The sequence below is a fragment of the Corvus hawaiiensis genome, chromosome 3 (assembly GCF_020740725.1).
Source record: "Corvus hawaiiensis isolate bCorHaw1 chromosome 3, bCorHaw1.pri.cur, whole genome shotgun sequence".
Lineage (NCBI taxonomy): Eukaryota > Metazoa > Chordata > Aves > Passeriformes > Corvidae > Corvus > Corvus hawaiiensis.
Window position 1 is genome coordinate 109,040,730 of NC_063215.1, and position 20,290 is coordinate 109,061,019.

A 20,290-nucleotide genomic window follows, 5' to 3' on the forward strand; every position below is an offset into this window, starting at 1 on the left:
TCCCCGACTCTCTCTGCCTGTGTCAGTATTGCAGGCTGAGGCTGGGGGAGGAGATGCCTTCTGCCTTGTCCCCCCTCCCTGCCTTGCCTGATCCCTGACAAGAAGAGTTGTGCCAGACCAAATGAGGTGTCTGGTGCATGTGTGTCAGTCCCTGCTTTCAAGTTCAAAGCCTCAATGCCAGGGTTGTTGTTCCTTTGCCATCTCTGGGCATGGAATGATAGGAGAGATGAGATTTGAAGAAACAATTTTGCTGATGCAGAAAAACGATTTATCATTGGTGGAGGCCTGTACAGAATGATTAGTTCTCTGAGTTTCAAAAGCTCCGTTGGAGAGCATTTCAGATTAACCTGCACCATGCTGTTTCCATTAAGAAAATTTTGAATTGTCAGGATTAGCGAAGATCAGAAATGTTTTGAGGCAGGTCATGTTTATGTTGGGTTTGGGTGTCTCTGCAGGAAGGAAAGCAGGGAATAAACTCCTGGAGCAACAAAGCAGAGAAAGCTGGGACGTTTGCATGAACAATGTGTTCCCTACAGATATGGGCTGCTTGAATACTGGGGACATCTCATGGGGATTGCAAATCTTCTTTTGCTTCTAACACGTGGTGCCATTGTTTGTGTCCCAGCACTGCCTTTGTTGTAAAGAGAAATAAAAACCACCAACAAAACCCAACCGAGAACTGAGGGGGAGTTACAGAAACAAAGGCCTTGAAAACTGGCTTTGGAAAGCAATTACTTCCTAGGTGGAATTGTCAAATTCTAGAGACCCCTGTGGGTTGCCAACTGTTTGGAAGGAAAGGGATCCCCAAGTAGTGGATGAGCCATGAGCAGCACAGAAGCAAAGTAGTGGAACCACTCTCTCCTGTCCTGCCAGCTCCATACAGTTCAGAGCAATTATAGTGATGCTAGTTTCATGAAAAATAAAAACAAAGCGATCTTCTCAATATTTAAATAACCCCTCGAGTGCCTCACCCATTAGTTGTGGTGATTGTAAAGGTGGGAGTTCAACTAACTCACTTCTTCCCTTGTACCTGATCTACAGCTTCTTCTGAGTCTACAACAAAAACCCAGAGGAAGAAGGGAAAAAATTCATGGTGTGTGATAGGACCTGGGATGCCTCTGTTCCCAAGGGAACTGGCTGAACTTTTTGGCTTGAAGACGGATGCGCGGAAGCCCGACCTTGGCAGTGCAGGTCTCCGCTCGCAGCCTGCTCAGGGGGCCTTGGCCCAGGAGCCCCGGCAGGGGCAGCTGAGCAGCGCTGCCCCCGGGGTCACTGCCAGGGAGCACAAGGTGAAGGCTGAGCATGGCTCAGCCTCACAAAGAGGTAAGGCGGGAGCTGGGCCGCTCTCTGGCGGGAGGAAGGCTCTTGTGCCAGCCCAGAGAGCCTGGGCACATTGCCAGGGAACAGTTCTGCCCTGCATGTGCCCCCTGCACTGAGCTGTGCTGCTCCCAGTGCCCCGTGGAGCTGTAGGGCTGCTCAGCTGTGGGGCCGGGAGAGGAGCAGGAGGGTGCGTGTGCAGCTGAGCCATTCCTGGAAAGCACAGGCCTCTGGGCTCCCTGCTGTCCCAGGGCAGCCCAGAGGCCAGGCTGTTCCTGTGCTGGCTCTGTGCAAGTGGGTCAGGGTGTCTCCCTGGTCTGCCTCAAGTGGCTGCTGGCAGGAGCATGTTTCCCTGTGCAGCTCTTTAGAAGTTTCCAGGTGGTCTGTCCCATTAAATACGTAGCTTCAGATGCTTTAGGTTTGCATTGCGGCCTCTGTTATATTTTGTGTCTCCACTTTGCACTTGGGACTGACTGCACTGGTCCCAAGGAGGTTACCCTGGAGTCAGTAGTTTCCCTGTCAACTTCTCAGATGCTCTTACCTTCCAAGGCCTTGCCTTCCAATCCAGAATAGCCCTCCTTCCTCAAAGCCCACATCTAACTCTTTTTTATTATTAAGCTGACCATTTTGCTGGGCAAAAAATCCTGATTTAAGACATTGCTTTTTTGCTACTTTGCTGCTGCGTGTTTTTATCCTCTGTGAAGCCATGTAAAGAGTGATTCATCCTCTGAGTTTTAACGGCTCTGTTGGAGAGTGTTTCAGAATGACCTACATTGTTCCACTTCCATTAGAAAATTCAGCCTTTAGTCAGACTGGCCTGAAAGTGGCCCAATCTCACACAGTTTAGAATGAAAATCCTTGGGGAAAGCAAATAATCCAGTTTCAAGAACACAATTCACGTTTTGCTAACACTCCTGCAATCCTAAGCTTTTCTTTTCATGTCCTCTAAAATATTGCCACAAAGAGAAGAAAATATTGATCTAAATGCTTACGGGTGTTAGAACCCGGGAGTTCTTTTAGGAACCGGGAAGAAGATGTTTACTAAAATCAGCACGAATTAGGGCAGATAAGAATCTCTGTCAAGAGCAAGCTCCGTCTCTGCCCTTCTCTATCAAACACAGCGGCTCTCCAGCATCCAGGGCTGAGGCCTCCATCATGCAGGAGGTTTCATTCTGCTGGCCAACAGAGCAATGCCATGTCTGCTGCCAGTGCACTGTGGCAGTAGCCCATCCATTGGGAGAGGTTCTAGGCATATGTAGCTTGCTGCTCTCAGACACAGTCTCTGGGTCTTATCAGAGCTCTGCAATCTGGAAGCTGTCTTGCCTGTTGCCCAGCATGGCGCTGTTGGGGGCTTGAAGTATGCCAGAGATTTACAGGAACCTTTGCTTCCATTAACAGGCCTCCCAGTGAGCCAGGCCAAGGAGACGGATCACCCCACCAGTGCTGGCCTTACGAGTGCCGAAGCCCTGAAGGATGGCTTTGGAAAGGTGAGGGATAAGGACAGGGATGAGCAGACTTCCTTTCCAGTGACTGTTTAGTGCTAGGCCCAAAATGTCCCTGAAAATCATAATCTTCCACTCTTGGGGGATGGGGATTCTCTTGGGAATATATTTGACAGCTACAGAGCAACTGCTTGGCTATTTCCAGTGGTGGCAAGGTCACTGGTTTGGAGATGGTGCTAAGGTCATGCCATGTACAAAGGCCCTTGTAGAGAAGTTCTGAATGGCAGAGCAAGCTACACATCAGTGAATGTGGGCAAAGTGCATCCTGGGAAGCACAGAAGCAAGGATTCTAATGCTGAGTGTAAGCAAGGCTGCAAAATAAAATGGGAGAGTTTGATTTTTCCTGGTTACTTTTCTTGCTGTATCTCACAGCCCTCTCATTCTCAATTTTTCCGCGCATTAACATCAATGTTTCTGCAACTTGTTTTCACGTGACTCCTCTTTTTGGCCTCACGGTCTCCGAGAGCAGCTGAGTCCTTCAGAAGCCAGAAGTGAGAAACAGCTGCAATTCCTGGCCATGAGTGTTAAGCAACAGCTACTTACCCCTCCTTGCTGCGTATTGCACATGGTTTTTATTCTCCTGCCATGGCCTGTAGGAAGGGAACTGCCTGCTCACTGGTCACGTGGGCTCTTCATCTGTCTTGGAGCACTCCTGTGATTTTCTTGCTTCAAGCAGGGCCTCTTGACATAGGCTGAGAAACAGTACCTTGGAGCAGTGGGAAGTTATGGCAATAAAGTGTTCCACCTCACTGTGTGTAATTGCCAAGGTGAGGACGGGAGGCATTCTTCAGAAACCATTGGAATGTACATGGAGCTGCATCAAGGACTGTGGAACTCTATGGACTCTGTGCTCCTGATGAGATGTTGTGTCTGGTTTGTGTGTCTCTGCTTACAGTCTGTGATGCATTCCCATTGCATGTAGGTCCGTGCTGCACTGGGCAAGTTGGCTCAAAGGAACTTAGAGCGGAAGCCAATGGAGCTTTTGGAGAAAGAGATCAAGACAGAGAGAGAAAAGGAAACGTCCTTGCAGCTGCCTCCACAGACAGTTGACCCCGGGGATGCAGCTGCAGCAAGTAAGTGGTTGCTACACCTGTGGTCCTTTCTGATCACTTGCTTGCCCTCTGCACAGTGTTGCCCTCAGACTGGGGGGCTGTTACATTTGCATCTGAGTGGGAGTTTGCATAGGATGTATTTCCGGTCCCCAAAGAAAAATGGAGAGGCATGAAGTGTCTTGCCCATGGCCTCACTGAGTCCGTAACAGAATATCAGCTTCCCACCTTCCCCTCTGAAGTCCTTCAGAGTGTAAAATTCTGTCTTGCAAAGTACACTGGGGCTTCAGACTCTCTCCTGGATAGCAGTCTCCAGGAAAAGCGGGTCCAAAAGAATGCTTTTCAACCAAGGTGCAACCTGGAAGAAACAAAATTCAACTCCTTCTAATGAAAACCCCAGAGACCCTTCTCCCACCACTCCCTGCTGAGGAGCTGGTGCTGTAGAGCTGTGCTGAAGCCCCGAGCCAGTGCTTCTGCTGTAGCCCCAGGAGCAAGCAGCGTTGCCGACTGAATCCCGGCTGAGGGGCTCTGACTGCAGTGCTGTGTGCGCTGCCCCAGGGCAGCAGCAGGGACCTCAGGAGGCAGCACTCAGCCCGAGGGCATCACGCAAGGTTATCTGCGCTTTCTTTTGGTAACTTCCCCAGCCAGCCTCTGAAACAGGAAAACAAAAGCAAAGCAATACTGGGGTTTCCTTGTTTCTTCGGGGAAGCATCACTGCAGTTTGGTTTTAAACCAGAAGAGGGTAGATTTCAATTAGATATTAGGAAGATTTATTTTATAATGAAAGGGATGAAACACTGGAAGAGTTTGCCCCGAGAAGCTGTTGTTGATCGATCCTTGAAGGTGTTCAAGGCCATGTTAGATGGGGCCCTGAGGAAGCTGCTCGTGCTGAAGATGTCCCTGCTCATGGGGGCTGGACTAGATGGTGGTTAAAGGTGCCTTCCCACATAAACTCTTCTAGGAGTCTGTGATCACTTTCCCATGGTACTGTGCCACTGTTACACTTGAAGTTCTTTGGGATAACAAAGAGATGTTACCCAGCTCCAGCAAGTTTTCTGGGCCTTTCCATTGTCACCCTCCACTTCCAAGCTCCTCTTTGGTCCCTGCAGGCTTTAGCCTACTGCCTGTCAATGGCACAGCTTCCAGTGTGCCGAGGAAACACCCTGGTAGTGCCTTGAAGAAGAAGGTCTTGAGGAAGCAGGACAACGTGCCCTTACTGCCCAAGAAGCCCATCATCCATGGAGACGGCAGCTTCCCACGCAACTCCTCAGGTAAGCCTGCTCCACAGCAGCTTTTTCCTGCACCGGTTTTCCTTGCACAAGGAGCACAAACCACCTCCTGCCTCAGCCACCACAGCTGGGATCTTGGGTTCATAGCCTGTGCTGAGAATGAACAGCAAATCTACTCTTGAGTTACTCCAGCTCGGCAGAACTGGAGCAGTTGGTTCTTATTGATCCATTGGAAAGCTGAGCTGCATAAAGTAGTGGTAAAGACCTAAGCTCTGGCTTTTGCCCATCCTGATAGAGCAAACTACAGCACTGGTGCCAGGAGGCAGCTGTAACTGCAGGGATGAGCTCGGGGCAGTCTGGCAGGGTGTGCTCACTGTGCACCTACGAGTACCACCACGATCAATTGTCCACTCTCCATCTTGGCCCGCTGCCTGTGCTGCTGTCCGCCTCTGCAGCCAGCTTTCCTGCTCTCCCAGCAAGGGTTGTCTCTGCATGGCAGTCAGCCACTTGGTGCAGCCGTGCTGCTGCTCCCAGAAGCGCCCAATGGCTTCTCGCCGCTGCCATCCCACGGCCTGCAATGCCAAGAGGGAACAAGCAGCACCTCCTGTGTCACCCCACCCAAATACAGCGGCCTGTGTAGCAGGTGACAGCCAGGAGGGGCTGCCTGGTGCTCCCAGGCTGTTTGCTGCCTGCAGTGAATACACAGCACATAGTCCCTAGTGGCTCTTGCCTCTCATGTGAGGGCAGCCTGCCTGTGCTATGATCCTGAGTAGGGTGAGAGAAGAAGAAGGGAGCTAGGAATGATACTTTGAGTGCTCTTTTCTAGTCATGCTACTTCCATGCTCACAATTGACCAGAACTAGCCTGACGTGGCTCCCCATTCCTATTGAATATAGATGTGTACATCCACATCCTTCTGCAGCGACACCACTGATGGCAGTGACAGGAGTACATCAGTGACAGCCAGATTAGCTCCCATCTGAATATTTTTGATGTTACGCTTCCTCCATACTGTGTGAGAACATGCAGGGTAGCACAAAACTTCTACAGAGTCTAGAGCAGTTCATCTAGATTCTGTGCAATGTTTAAACTCCATCATTTGAGACAGCTCAGATGTTTCCTTGTACACATTAGAAAACGACCTGTTGAGTGCATGACATGAAATTGATGATCAACAGTCCTTTGGATGACAAGTGGGTTTCTTAAGAGATGCATTTATCATCTGAATTTTCTCATACCTTGTAAACTGACTATCAAGAGATTGTGTCTGCCAACAATTTGCATCTGTATTTACGTATTCTTATCATCAATTTGCATTTGGAAGGCTTTTTTATCAACCATCTGGGCTAGAGATTCCATTTTTCCACAAGAGAAAGCTTAGGCTTGCACAGTGTGCACACAAGTCCATTTGATGACAAACACATTTCACCTCAGCATCTTTGAAATACAGCCAGTGTGTACTTTACTGAAATAGTAAAGATTCATGATGCTTAGAAAGAACAAAATCCATGAACTACTCCCTTCCCAAGAGCAGGCTGAAATGTAAGTGCACTCAGCTGCCCTCTGTCTAGAATATTTGAAGCCAATGGGAACAGAGGCGCTGTGAGGTGTGAAGGGTCAGGTATCGCTGTTCCCTGGTAGCTGCTCTGAGGGGATTCAGCCGGGCCCAGCAGGACTCGCTTGTTCAGGCTCGGCTTGGTGCTGTCACGAGGCAGCTGCAGGTCTTTCCTCAGGGAGTTGCAGAGTGCCTCTGTCCTCAGGGCTCGGGGAAATCAGGGCGCTGAGACAGGAGAGGCAGCTGAGGGGTCCCTCGTGGGGAGCAAGTCCTGCTGGTGGGCACTGTCTCACAGGGAGTGGGAGCTCTGCGGCCTCAGGAACGTGCCGCTGGCTGTGGTACCTGTGGCACTTGGGAGCTGGCGCTGTGTGGGCAATTGTCAGGTTGAGCCAAGGAGCTGTGCCCAGCTGGGGGGGCTGGGAGAAAGCAAGGAGCCAGAGAGCAGGGAATTCTCTGAGCCAGTGCCAGTTTGTACCTCATGGAAGCCTGGCTGGGAGATGGGGCTGCAGGCCGCTCCATGGCGGGGTGCCTTGCCCGGGGCTGCAGCGCTCATGGCTGACCCTCTCCTTACAGTGACCCCGCAGACGGCCACTGGTGCCGAGCGCCGAGAGGAGCCGCTCCGTGGGAAGGGGCAGAAGGACGGAGCCTCTTTGGAGCCACAGCAGTCCTTGCTCGAGGCACTCTCCTTGCTCAGCAGCGATGACTGGTAAGAAAGGCCCCGTTCACTCTGTCTCCCTCTTAGCGTTAAGGTAGGTTAGGAGAGCATCTTGCTAGTGCCTCTGAGCCCCAACAGCCCAGAGGGCCGAGGGGCACCAGTGAAACCACTCCAGAGCAGAGAGAGGATAAAGATTTGAGAGCAGCCTTTTCTTGGCCTTGGTCTGCAGCAGTGCTCCAGCTGCAGCAGGTCCGTGCTGTTTCCTTGCTTTGCCTGCTGCTCTGTGGAGCTGCAAAGGAAATCTTGAGGGAAGAGAGAAAGCTGTGGGACAAGATGATTTGCTGGCTGAAGCCAGAAGCAGGATGGCAGCAGTTTGGAGTGTAGAGATTTGGGTGCCTCGGGGCCCAGTGGGACTGAGTAAGATTTGTCTCCGGCCCCACTGCTGGCAGCAGATGCAGGAGTCAGGGTCTGCCTGTGACCTTCCGCATGTGAGTCCCAGGAGCAGCTACAGGGAGTTCTTCTTTCTGAGAAATGCACTGAGTTGTGCTATAGAGTCACTCAGCCTGTCATTAGTCCTGAGGGGCTCATGGCAGAAGAGAAGGAAAAAGAAATAAAATCCTCTAGGAATCTTGCACTTTTGCAATTCAACTGTTTCCTTCTCACTGCTTCATATGGGCCTGAGATGTTTTGTCAATATTCACAATGTGTCCCAAACTTAGACACAGACAGAAGGAGGCCTGTAGAGGCCCAGAGGTGATAACCCCACAAATATTAGGTGATATTGGTTGTCTTTTTGATGTCTGGGTTATCATCTACTCACTGCTGGATGCTTCATTCACACTGGGATAAGGACTCCATTCACCCTGGGATAAGCATGAAAAATCTGCAGCGATGCATCTCCTTGTGCAGTCGCCTTTGCTCTGCCCTTTCTCTTCTGCTTTCTCTTCCCCATTTCTGTTTGGTGCCCTGTGAGGTGCAGAGAGCTTCTGCAGCTGTGGGGGGGTCCGGGTGACACGCAGGGATGCCCGTGGCATCAGCCGCCAGCCCTGCGCTGCAGCCCCGATGCATCACGCGCCTTCCTGTAGCTCAGGTCCTGCACAAAGCAAGTGCTGAGAGAGGGAGATGTTTGCACCTTGTAAATAACATGTTGCTGTTGTTTTAGGTAGGGGCTTTTGGGAAAAGCCAGACTTTCAGCTGTTCTTGCCCTGGTGTGGAATCTTCTGGGGCATCCTGCTGCTTTCCTGGGGAATGTGTGAGGTGGAGTGGAGTGGGTGACAGACAGGCCTAGATTGCAGAGTGGAAACTCAGCTACAGAGTGCCAGTGCAGACTCTCACTGCTGAACTGCCTGCTGGGGCTGGCAAAGAAGGAAAATGCCCCAGACACAGCCCAATGGGACTGTGTCTCAGGGACAGGTACAGGGAGGTGACAAGAAACAGCAGCATGGCACGGTCTCACAGCCTCCAGGAAGCACTGACATAGGGACTTCATGTGCCAGAGACTTCAGAAAGGCTGTCTTGTTAAACGGCCACAAATGAAGAAGACTCTGAAAGCCCTCTATTTGCCTCTTGGATTTGTGTATGCTTTGGACAGCCACAGCAACCTGTGGCAGCGAGTTCCACGATCTCATCAAGTACTGCTTGAAAAGCACCTCCCTTTGTTTGACTGAGCCGCCAGCCTGGTAAATTCAGAGGGTGCTGCCTAGTTCTTGGGTGGAGAGAAAGTCAATCTTTTTGGTACTTGCCTTTCAGGGAGCTGAAGGAGAAGGGACTCTTCAGCATCAAACACCTGGCTGAGTCCCACTCAGAAGTCCTTCTTTGTAGACTTCGTGAGGTTTGCTTGGCACTTACCAACGAGGTAAGAACATTGTTCTGAATCGTCCTCCGTGCTTCATACACGGTGTGTAGAGTAGATATGTGCTTGTTCATCTCCCTGTGTGCTCAGGGACTGCCTTCATTTCTGTTTCTAGACCCTATCTTTCTCATGTCTGTCAGCTCTCTATAGGATCTGTGAGCACATGTAGCTCTATTTACTGGTAGGTCGGGCATCTGACACGCTCCTCTTGGAGCGAGCTGCCATTACAATGCAACGTGCAAATGCAGAAGCGGAGACACTAATTATGTTATTTGCTGCAGTCCAAATCTCTGCCCAAGCTGTAATTCAACACTGCCAATTAGTCTGTAGACTTGAGCCTGTGTTTTCTGTTTCCTGGCTGAGGGCTTCAACTGCTGCTGTTGCTTTTTCAAACAGGAGCAAATGACTCTTTTGTCTTTATGACTTGTGCCTTTATGGCTTGAGAGCAGCCCTTGCTTTAATTTGTTTCTTTGTTTTTTGAATAAAAGGGCCTAAAACCAAAGCAGTGGACATTCCAGAAGAGTTAAGTAGAACACTTTAAGTTAAAGAATATGTTTTAGGCCTGCAGGAAGCAGGCCTGAGGCCTAGCACAAGTAGGTGCCAGAGTTAAGTGCCTTTCTGTGCTTGTGCTCTTCTGCTCTGCCTGTGCTTTTGTGTTCCCCTGGACACAGCGGGAAGTGTTGTCATTTCCTGGGACTTTTGTCTAAGGCAACTGGTTTTCTTTTCAAGGTGATTCTTATGTTTCCCCTCATGACTTCCCCAGGTGACCAACCTTCGCTCAAAGGTGTCTTACTCTGCAATCGTCACTCTGGGAGAGCTCTTTGTGACCTTGCAGAAGGACATGGACTCGGAGGTGGATGAGGTTGCTCGGGTCCTTCTCCAGATGGTGTGGAACTCCCCAGAGTTTGTCCAGAAAGCAGCCAGTCACACCCTGGGAGTCATGGTGGAGCATGTGACTCCTGCACGAGCAATGACTGCTCTCATGGACAGTGGAGTCCAGTAGGTTCTTCTTCTCTTAGTGATATTCTTCACCTTCTATTGTGTGGGGGGGAGAAGGGCTGAGAGAGAGAATGGGAATGGTGGGAGGGAAGGGTCCTGTATCCTGCATCTTCTGTGATCTCAGTGACTTGATTCTCCAATCAACCTCACTTCTTTCCTCTTGTCACCTATTTCTGCCCTCATGCAGCCTTTTAGTTGACAGAATCACAGAGCTGTAGAATATGCTGAGTTGGAAGGGGCCCATCAGGATCATTGAGTCCAGCTCCTGGCCTTGCACAGAACAAACACGCCAAGGGTCACACCATGTGCCTGAGAGCGTTGTCCAAAGGCTTCCTGAACTTTCTCAGGCTTGGTGCTGTGACCAGTGCCCTGGGGAGCCTGTTCCAGTGCCCAGCCACCCTCTGGGTGAAAAACTTTTTCCTGATATCCAACCTCAACCTCCCCTGACTCAGCTTGCTGCTGCTTCCTGGAGTTCTCCCAGTCTGTCCGAGTTGCCTAGATGTGGTGAATGGTGGGCAAGTGAAAGTGCCTGCAAAGGCTAAGGATAGAGCCCTGTGGTTTTGTGGGAAGAGGGACAATTGCAACTGCAGCTGTGAGCGCTCTTTGATATTTCACAGCCCTAACCACAGAGGCCTTGGGAAAAACCATGCATCCTCATTATGCCATTCACTTGAGAAGTAAGGAGGGTTCTTGCTGGGGCATGGAGCACATGGGGGAGAACGTGCTGGGTGTGGCACAGCCTGCACAGCAGGTGCAGCTCCTGCCAAGAGGCGTCTTGTAGGACTGTCCTGGCCTTAGAGCCCCACTTGCTATTCAAACTGATGTCTCATGTTAGCCTTGAGATGATGAATCACTGTACAGGCACCTTCACAGGCCGACTGCCATGGGACAGCTGAAGCAGGTGCTGCCTTAAGTGTTGGTGCTGGGCCTGATAGTCCCCAAGAGACACTGTCTAGAACAGGACAAGCTGGCTAAACTGACTGCCACCCGTTCCTCAGCTTTGGAAAAGGGGGAAACATTCAGATGTATCTCTTGCCAAGCCTCACAGAAGAAACTGGCTGCATTGCGGAATATTCTGCAACTTCATGTCCCACAGCGTGTTTTCCCTGCATTTGTTTCTTTCCCAAGGTCTGCAGATTTGGGGGTAAATGGGTGGAAATATCCTCAATCCTGCTGCGGCTCTCTGTGTAGTGGCTGGCCCCTGATGGGTCCGCCTGGGTTGTCTTTAATTTCCCTCTTTCTCAGAGTGAATTTGGGGAAAGACGTTGAGGATCAGATAGTGCAGGGAGACTGAATTCCTCGCTCTTGCTTGCAGGCAGTCCTTCTGTACAGTGCTAACTTTGTGTTTCTCTGCGGACAGAACCTTCTACAGGTGTCCCAAGTGTCAGGGAGAACCCAGGCCTCCTTCCCCCAGCAATGACAGGGAGCATGCTCTGGCCAAGGCCTGCGCTGTGTCCCTCTGCTCCCTGTGCCCCAGTGTCCGCTCTCTTCTTCCCAGGAGCCGCCACGTCCAGGTGCGGAAGTGCGCGGCCCAACTCCTCCTGTCCTTGATGGAGAAAACTGGAGTCACGAAGCTCGCAGGAACGCCCAGGGCTGAGAGGCTGGCGCACGCGGCAGGGACGCTTGCTCAGGACTGTCACGAGGACACAAGGTAATGATCTTCATTTCACCTCCTAAAACAGGAAAACTTTTGGGTGTCTGGCTGTAAAGGGCAAAACCACAAAAGAGTGGAAGCTAAAGGAAATATCAAGTTCCCTCACTGTGTGGATGAGGTTCACAGAGTCACGGAATACGCTGAGTTGGAAGGGACCCATCAGGGTCATCGAGTCCAGCTCCTGCCTGTGTGCAGGGCCCCCCAAGAGTCACTCCATGTGCCCGAGAGCATTGTCCAAAGGCTTCTTGAGCTCTGTCAGGCTTGGTGCTGTGACCACTGCCCTGGCTTGTCTGGGGAAATGACTGTGCTGGGGAACGTGAGGTTGTCCCGCAAGAGGGAGCATTGCCAACTTCCTGGGACTTGAATGATTCCTTCCTGAGATCAAAAGAGCCATCAGATGAGCCAGTCAAACAGTTTTGCTTGGCCTTTAGGTGCACAAGACAAAGCCAAAATGTTGGCTAATGTTCATCACTGAAGGATCGCATACATCTATTTCTCATTAACTTAAGACTTTCCTAGAAATATTCCAGGGGTCTTTAGCCAATGTATTCAGTCTTTCTAAACCTCTTCTGCAGATTTCTATAATGCTCTTATCTGTGGCTGAATGACCTCCAAATTGCTTCTTGAAGAAAACTGTGGTTTCCTAGTGGCAAAATCAATCCAAACCACCAAAAAAAACCCCCATACTTTGAGGATTCAATTCCCATTAATAGCTGCCAAGAACGCATGAGCAACTAGCTGTCCCTGTGCATACATATGGTATAGAATAATCAAAAGCAAGCATGAGGCATTTGGTCCTGGCTTCCCTGCCAGTTAAAGAAAGGCAAATTACTGTGCAATGGCAGCAAGACACTGCTAATAAGCTCTGACTCAAAGCAGAGGTGTTTTGCTTGTTCCCTGGGATCCTTCGATGCCACAGAAGCGCACCCACAGTTTCAGAGTGAGATTGTATTTTTCTGTTGCCCCACGTTCTCCTCTTGCCTCTTGTGTTCAGCTGACAGCACTGTGCAGTGCCAAGTGGAGGTAAATCTCTCTCTTTGCTGAGTAGGTAATGCCTTCTCATGCAGGTATGGCAGCTGCTGAGGTTAAGGTATCAGCTTATTCTGTTAACGCTCCTCCTTTGTTTGTTCACCTTCTATTCTTTCTTTCTTTCTTTCTTTCTTTCTTTCTTTCTTTCTTGTTTTAGGCATTATGGACAGGAGATGGTGAAAATGATGCTGAATCACCAAAAATTTAAAAGGCTTTTGGAACAATCTCTTTCCACCCGTGACCTGGAAGATATTCTGACAAGAATGAAGAAGAAAGTAAGTGCTTGGTAGGAGAAATGTCTCCTTTGTGCAAGTATTGCCACTGCTGATATGACATCAAACATACCTAATCTTATCTCATTCCTTTTCTGCCAAATCAATTTGCTCCTGGGAATGAACTGTTGATCCGTAGCCTGTTCATCTGCAGAGCACAAAGGAACTGATAATATTAGGGGAAAAGTGGGGTATTGGATATTTTGAATATTGGCCACAAACAGGGAAGGGAAAGAGGAGAAAATGGGTTTACATTTAAGCATAACCCCCCACCCCACTATCCCTACTCTGCCCCCAGTGACGCAATTAAGTGAGAACAGTGCTTCTGGAGATAACAGAGTCTTTGCAAAAGACACAGGAAGCAGTAGTGCCAAGAAAATTTCCAAATATACAAAAGTCCAGTCCCAGTCAATCCCAATTCCTACAATTACTGTCTGTCTTCTGGGAATGCTGTCTTGCTGTCATGCCCTGTGGAGCTGGAAGAAGCTTGGTGAATTCAGCAGCATCCAGTGGAAAATCATTTGTTTGCCTGGGGGTTTTTTAATTCTTTTTACCTACATTATAGAAGGGAGTGTGCCTTTGTGCAGCAACAGGGAGAGTGAATGTGGAATCAAATCAACTTCCAACACAATGGGCCAACCTCCAAAGAGTCCAAATTTTTCTGCAGCTTCCTTTAAGAGCATTAGTTCCCTACCAGTTTGCATTATTCCCATTTATGCTCAAGAGGAATGAATTGGGGATTTTAGACTGCTGCTCAGTATGGTAGCAGCCATAACCTGCCTTGGGCTATTGAAAACAAAGAGTTGGCATCACTGAACCTCTGGCCTGTTTCCTTCTGTAAGTTCGGAAAGGTTTGCCCAAGCCTTGGTAGCAGTGATCCTGGTTATAAGTTGTGTTTTAAACAGGTAATTTCCTATTTTACATTCTAAAGATCCATGGGGTTTCTTTATGCCTTTGTAGGGGATGGAAACGCAGAAGGGTGAACAGCCATCTGTCGAGAAGCCTGTGAAGAAGAGGAGCGATGGCTCGAAGAAGCCCCAGGCCACATTGCCTTCTAGTAAACGGTACTGAGCACTTTAGTTAGATGTGACAAAGCACGTGGCAAGCTTTACATGTCTCTTCCTCAGGAAAATCTTTCTGGTGGAGATGACCTGTGCCAGAGATTGTTTCCTTTCCCTACAAATGCTCTATCATAAAAAATGTCTCCTTCTGCATTACGCTGAACACAACTTCTCTGGAAGGGTTTCCGCAAAAAATGGGCGACAAAAAGACACCCATTGGTTGCAGCTCAGAAGATCCAGTGCAGTGGCAAGGACAGTGCTGTGGAGGCTGTGAGAGGGCCATGTCTCCGCTGCCTCACTTGGGACAAGTAAATTCAAGCAGGGTTTTTTTCCTCTGAGAGCAGTCTTTTTCAGATGGGTGTTTTGATGAGAAGTCCCAGTCTAGAAGCAAGATGCCGTTCCCCAAAATAGCACTTCCCATGCACGTGGTTTGGCCTTCCTGAGTCATGGTTTTCTTACCCTCAGACAGTACCAAGATGAGTAGTAAGTAGCAAGCCAGTTCCTGAGCAACTTTGGTCAACAGGTGTCTCAATGTGGACATTTTGTCTTGACATTCCTGTCCTTCATACTGTTTGCTTGATGGACAGCATGTTTGGTTTATTTCCCCCTGGGCTGCAATCAGCATTTGAGACAGGAATTTGGTCCTTGCTGTCTCTTCTTACCAGTGGGAGAGCTACTTGTACCTGTTGTCCTCTGATAACAGAGGGGATTTATTTAGCTCTCTCATGCTCAGCGCTGGCAGGAGAGTGACCACATGCCTCAGTAGCATAGTCAGGATCTTCCCATGCCCATGGAAGAGACAGGCTGATCCAAGAGAGTTGTTCCCAGTGGGTTTGTTAAGCTGTGGATCTAGTCTCTAGGGAAGCAATCATATGAGCGTAGTGCTGGGATGTCTGGCTTCTGTTTTTATCCCTGTTACGGATTTTCTGGATCCTTCAGATATGCCCCTATCCATCTGTTCAGATGCATCTGAGCTGCTTTTCCAGATTGTCATGCCTGCTGTAGAGACACTTCTCCAGAGGGATGAGTTTCCTTATTATAAGACACACACCTGCCTTATGATGAGGCATTTAAACTTGGAAGTAGCGTCTCTCTTTCCTCACAAAGCAGTGCGACATGTGTACCTGGGAAGCTGTCTGGAGATAAGTGAGATGCATCTCATCCTTGGTTTTCCTGAGTAAGCACTGGTGAGAATGTTGCTTGCAGATTGTCTCCTGTAATGATTGTGTAGCAGGTTTGGTTTGTAACCAGGCAGAAAAACCAATTTAGTGTAGTGGTTTGGTCCAAAATACTCATTACTGTTTACCTTCTGTGAGATAAGAATTAGGAGAAATGCAAAGCAGGCACCAAACTTGAAAGAATAGAAAGAAGTTTATTAACAGACCTAAAAGAAGAAAAAAAAGTCTTACCACGCCTTCAGAACACTTCTCCTCCCCCCGCCTTTCTCCCTTCTCGCAGTGATAATGTAAAAAGACAGCCCTTGAGATGTTCAGTCTGTTACCACTTCCATAATAACCTTGTTCAGTCCATTTAGGAAGAGGAGCCTCTCTTGCCCATGCTGTGAAAACATTATCACAAGGAGCCAGCCGCCCGGGTTGGTTCTCTGCTCGCATGTGAGTCCCTTCCCCCCGTCTTGCAGCTTTTCCCACAACTGCTTTCGAGGGTCCACTCTTGAATTGCTGGGGTGAAATTTTAAGGTTGAGCCGTTCAGAAACAAAAGTTCTCTTCGCCCATCTCTGGGAGCATTTCATTTCTAAGAATAGAGGCCCTTCTCCTTCCCTGGAAGCAAAGGGTCTTCCTCATCTTCCTCTTCAGAACTATCTCTGGGGGCATCTCTAGGACCTGAGGTTTTCTCCTTTTCCATTTGGAGCAAAAGTCCTCATCACTTCCATCTCTCCCTGTTCAAACTTCTCATGAAATTACAGCTGCGTCAGCATCTGCTTATCTCAGCGCAGGTGCTTTTGCTCACAAGCACAAGTTGAATGCTCCACCCCCCATGCCTTCATGAAATTACAGCAGGTACTCTGATCTATCATAGCTTCACAACAGAATTTCAGCTTTAAGCATCTCCTCTTTCACTTCCCTCCGGTTTTCAGCTCTTCATAGCACTAAAAGGGTTAATCTCACCTAGGCCTTGCAGCTGGAATGTGGCTTATCGCTGTTGGTCACATGACCTCTGCCAGACAGCCGTGCAGCTTTAGCTGAATCTTGGCAGCTCTGGAGAGGGGGAGCCGAGCCGCTCCGGCTGCCCACAGCCCTGCTGTGGGGGGGGTTCCGCGGGTGGAACAGGGCCCGTCGGCTCCAGGATGGCTGTGGCCCGACCCGGCCTGGCCTGAGCAGGGCCTGGGCCGGGCCCGCTGGCCCCCACACGGGGCCCACAGCCACCTGTCCCAGCACCGGAAACAAGACAGAGAGAGTCTGCCTCGGGGTTTCCTGTTCTTAAGTGTGGATCACAGAGGCGGTCACAACTTTAAGTGGCTTAAAGAATTGTCCATATTCAAAGTGGCCAGCTGATAGGTTCTGTCAGGTCAGAGAAGAAGCTGTAAGCACTCCTTTGCAAGAACATCACTTCCAGGACTATGCTTGCTAACCCATGACAGATTGTCATGAAGTCTCCCGTTGTTTTCAGATCAGGATTTTCTAGCTTGAAATCACATCATTAGGAAACCTCCCCAAGATGTTCTGCTCACAATTAACTGAAGGTATGATCACCAACAGGTCCGCATTTGGTTTTATTCTCCAGGGTGAAGTCTACCTCTGATGAACGCCTCCTACACCGCCCAAAAGCCCAGGTCACGTTACCTCCGGCTGTGGAAGAAACGGAGCCGCTCCAGAAGCTGTACAATCTCCTGGAAGCCAAGGAGTTTAAGACACGAATGGAAGGAGTGGCACTCCTCCTAGACCTGTGCAAAAGCAGCCCCCAGCTCGTCTCCACTAACACTGTCCAAGTATGTAGGGTGTCTTCACTGTTCCTTTCCTTTAGCTCCTTTCCCAAGCCTGTAGCAGGAAAGTTAATTCAGTGTGTCTTGGCACTACATCCTGGCTGTGTGGGACAGGCTGGTGCCTCTTACCCTGAAATATTTAATTCAGGTCCACGCTTCAGGACAAGTTCTTTCAGTCCAGATGTATTTGTCTGGCAGGTGCCTATTGATGCTGTTCATCAGATGAGGACAGAGTTTTCTGCTGGTGTAACTTCTGCTGTCTCCTACTCCCACTTGGGTTAAGTGAAGGGAATCCAGCCACTGAAAGCGTGGCAATTATTCTCTAGACAAAAAAATGGGTTTGGATGGGGAAGAGAAGTATCAGGCTGGGCTGGTTTAAACCAAGTTTTTTAAAAGGATACTTCTGTAAACTCCGACTTGTCTTGCACAGGCACAACTCTGGCTACTCGTTTCCATCGGCATCCCTAGTCCTCTTGGTAAAGACGGTGCTCACCCTTCTTGGGGGGGGTCTTTTTTTCTCTTTGGAAAAGGAGGGAAATGGCTAGGGACAGATCTCTTCCTTCTCCTCCCAGCAGCTGCTTTTTCCCTTTGTCCAGAAAATGGTGCCTGATAATGTGGCTGTCAAGGGACTGAACCTGCTCTAATGAGAGCGGTACAGCACATTAAATTTCAGAAGTCTACCTGCTAGGTAGACAATTGGTCTGGATCCTGGAAGAGTTGATCAGAGCCCTGCACTTCTCCAGACACAGGTTCTGAGACAGACGGAACAAAACCTGGATCTCCTCCAGCCATAGTTTTGGCAAAATCGTAACTGCCCTCAGAACTTGAGGCAATTGTGTAGAAAAAGGGGCATTGTAAATATCTGGTTGCATACTTCGAAAGCAAAGATACTGTTTTGCATCAATAAATGGGATGAATTTAATGACTGAAATGTGGAGAGAAACACCATAGGAACTATCCTGTCCCCACCCAAACCTCTTCAAAATATATGAAAATCTTTCAACCAGCATGAGGTTGCGCAACCATTCCAGAGAGTGGCCCACAGGAAAACAGGGAAATTATGCAAGCAAGTGCTGACCTGACAGGAAGGATCACTTTCATCTTTTACATTGCTGAGTGCTCACTTCTGCATCCCTTCTTCAAACAAGGACATTTTAATCCAGCTTTCATGTTGTTTGTTCTCTTCACAGATTTTTGATTATTTTGTCCCGAGACTTGGTGATACGCACAAGAAAGTGAAGCAGAAGGCGCTGGACGTGCTGGCTGAAATCATAGGCATCCTGAAAGATGGCTTAAACCCGGTGATCATCTGTTTGGTTGAAGGAATAACAAACAACCTAAACTCAAAGGACCCCGGGGTTTATGCCGCAGCTGTGAAAGCGCTGGAAGAATCCATGGCTCACTTAGGTAAGGCTGAGCCCTGGCATGGACTCTCCTCAACTGTGTCTCTGCCTCTGCGAGTCAAGAGAACGCTGAGTGCCTTGACAGCTGTTGTTGTCTGTGGAAACCTCCAGCTGACATCCACCAGAAGCTGTGCAGGTGCAGTCCTTACGCACCAGTCCCCCACCAGGCTTGAATGTGCATCGGCATTTCCCAAAAGTCCCAGGAGCCCTTGGCTCTGTGCTGCTTGTCTGAAGAGGAAGTGCTGGACTACAGGGCCAAAGGGATTTTTGGAGTTTGCCTGGGCCCCATTTGACTTCCCAAATGAATAGCTTTGCTGTTGGCATGAAGGGACACTGGCGCATCAGAACCTCTGCAGAGCAGCCTCCTGGAAGGCTCCACATTATAGGCATTAGCTTCATTAGGACAGCAGGATCAGTTCTTTACTGCATGCTTGCATGAAGATCATTTGGGACCTCCTTTTGTATCTCATGCAGGAAAGGAGCTCTTAGTAATACCCTGCTACTGAAACCCACACTGGGGTGTAGCTCTGTAGTGGTTCCCAATGAAGCAGATTGCCTGCTTTGTCACTGCCAGCCCTGTGACCCTGTGAGGGACCAAACTTCATCCCACACATGTTCTGTCTCCAGGAAAAGCTTGCCTTGGCTTATTAGATTGGTAGGACTGGAGGCTTGCAGGCCAATGCAGGCAACAGAAAATTCAGACCCCCAAAACCGCAACAGATAGGCACAATGAAAACCAAAATACATACGCCGGTCAAGTATTGGGAAATCAGTTCATTTTCCAATCTCTCTGCCAAGATCTGATTTCACAGATGTTACAGAAACCCACAGGCTACTGAGGCACTGAGCAGTAATAGCTCTTGTATGAGTAACTTGGAGTCTTGTCCCTAGATCCACACAGGTAACCTGACAATTTAAAAACAGCTTATCCTTCAGGTGGGAACAGAGGTGTGAATTTTGGAGCCTTCTCACCCTATTCCATACAGGAGAGAGAAGATCACTTCTGCAAAGCTCTGGGATGCAACACCTTTTCACTGCTTACGTGTGATTGAAGTCTAGAGGTCCCTGATGTGAAATGTTTAACATAGCTCCTGGTACAGCAGACAACTTTGGATTTAAAATGTGAAAGGAGAGCTTTTCTTTTGGAATTTAAAATCCTCCCAAGTAGGCTGGAAGGAAAGAAGAAAAGGATTCAAAAATCAGCAGGAATTTCCTTTCTTTTGCAAAATGTAGTTGCCCCTGCCCTTTCCCACCCCAGTGTCCTTTCTCTTATGACCTCAGAAGAGAGAGCAGAAATGTGTGTTTCCCTTGTAGATAAAGTATCCCTGATGAAAGAGTTCAGCCACCGCAGGAGTGAACTGAAGGGCCAAGCTCTGCTGGATGTCACGGAGCATCTCTCAGGTATGGCCTCCCCTTCTAAGGCAAGAGGTCTTCCGAGGCAGAATTTACAGGGAATGCCAGTGAATAGACACTAGAGTGGCTCCTCCAAATCAGGAGGTGCTGAGCTTGTCCCTCCTGCCCAATACCCATGGAAGGTGTATTGGGCAGGTTTTCCCTGGCTGCTGCAGAGGTGTGCAGCATCTGAGATGGGGGCGGCGCTCGGCCTCGGGGCTGAGCTCTCACTGGGGCATCTCAGAAGCTGCCTCCAGGAAAGGGAGGGGCTAAAAATTCCCAAGCTGGCTCCTCTCTTGGAAGCTCAGGGACAGCTCTGATCCTTTAGGGAAAACGGTGGCAAATGCTGTTTCAGGGGATCGGTTTGTTTTGTCCTCAC

The 20,290-nt window shown here is 49.3% G+C and overlaps 1 protein-coding gene and 3 long non-coding RNA genes across 4 annotated transcripts; all 4 read left to right on the top strand.

Moving 5' to 3' along the window:
• The first annotated feature begins 1,291 nt into the window (after nt 1–1,291).
• Nucleotides 1,292–3,865, top strand: LOC125323303. The gene is made up of 3 exons (XR_007202471.1): nt 1,292–1,323; nt 2,716–2,804; nt 3,742–3,865. It is a non-coding gene; the product is annotated as an uncharacterized LOC125323303 (long non-coding RNA).
• A 3,349-nt stretch (nt 3,866–7,214) lies between these two features.
• LOC125323286 lies at nt 7,215–9,969 on the top strand. Its single transcript, XR_007202454.1, has 3 exons — nt 7,215–7,358; nt 9,057–9,162; nt 9,923–9,969. It is a non-coding gene; the product is annotated as an uncharacterized LOC125323286 (long non-coding RNA).
• A 147-nt stretch (nt 9,970–10,116) lies between these two features.
• On the top strand, nt 10,117–13,039 carry LOC125323300. Its single transcript, XR_007202468.1, has 3 exons — nt 10,117–10,158; nt 11,657–11,809; nt 12,999–13,039. It is a non-coding gene; the product is annotated as an uncharacterized LOC125323300 (long non-coding RNA).
• Nucleotides 13,040–14,144: 1,105 nt separating this feature from the next.
• LOC125323282 (TOG array regulator of axonemal microtubules protein 2-like) lies at nt 14,145–20,045 on the top strand. Its single transcript, XM_048298133.1, has 4 exons — nt 14,145–14,177; nt 16,918–17,122; nt 18,307–18,523; nt 19,834–20,045. The coding sequence occupies exons 2-4, from the start codon at nt 17,051–17,053 to the stop codon at nt 19,992–19,994; spliced, it is 450 nt and encodes a 149-aa protein (XP_048154090.1). The 5' UTR covers nt 14,145–14,177; nt 16,918–17,050; the 3' UTR covers nt 19,995–20,045.
• The last annotated feature ends 245 nt before the right edge of the window (nt 20,046–20,290 follow it).

Excerpts from the sequence above, each read along its gene's own strand:
- LOC125323282 (XM_048298133.1), top strand. The coding sequence starts at position 17,051 with ATGGAAGGAGTGGCACTCCTCCTAGACCTGTGCAAAAGCAGCCCCCAG. Across the intron at positions 17,123-18,306 it reads TCTCCACTAACACTGTCCAA|ATTTTTGATTATTTTGTCCC; the intron begins GTATGTAGGGTG and ends TTCTCTTCACAG. Across the intron at positions 18,524-19,833 it reads AGAATCCATGGCTCACTTAG|ATAAAGTATCCCTGATGAAA; the intron begins GTAAGGCTGAGC and ends TTTCCCTTGTAG.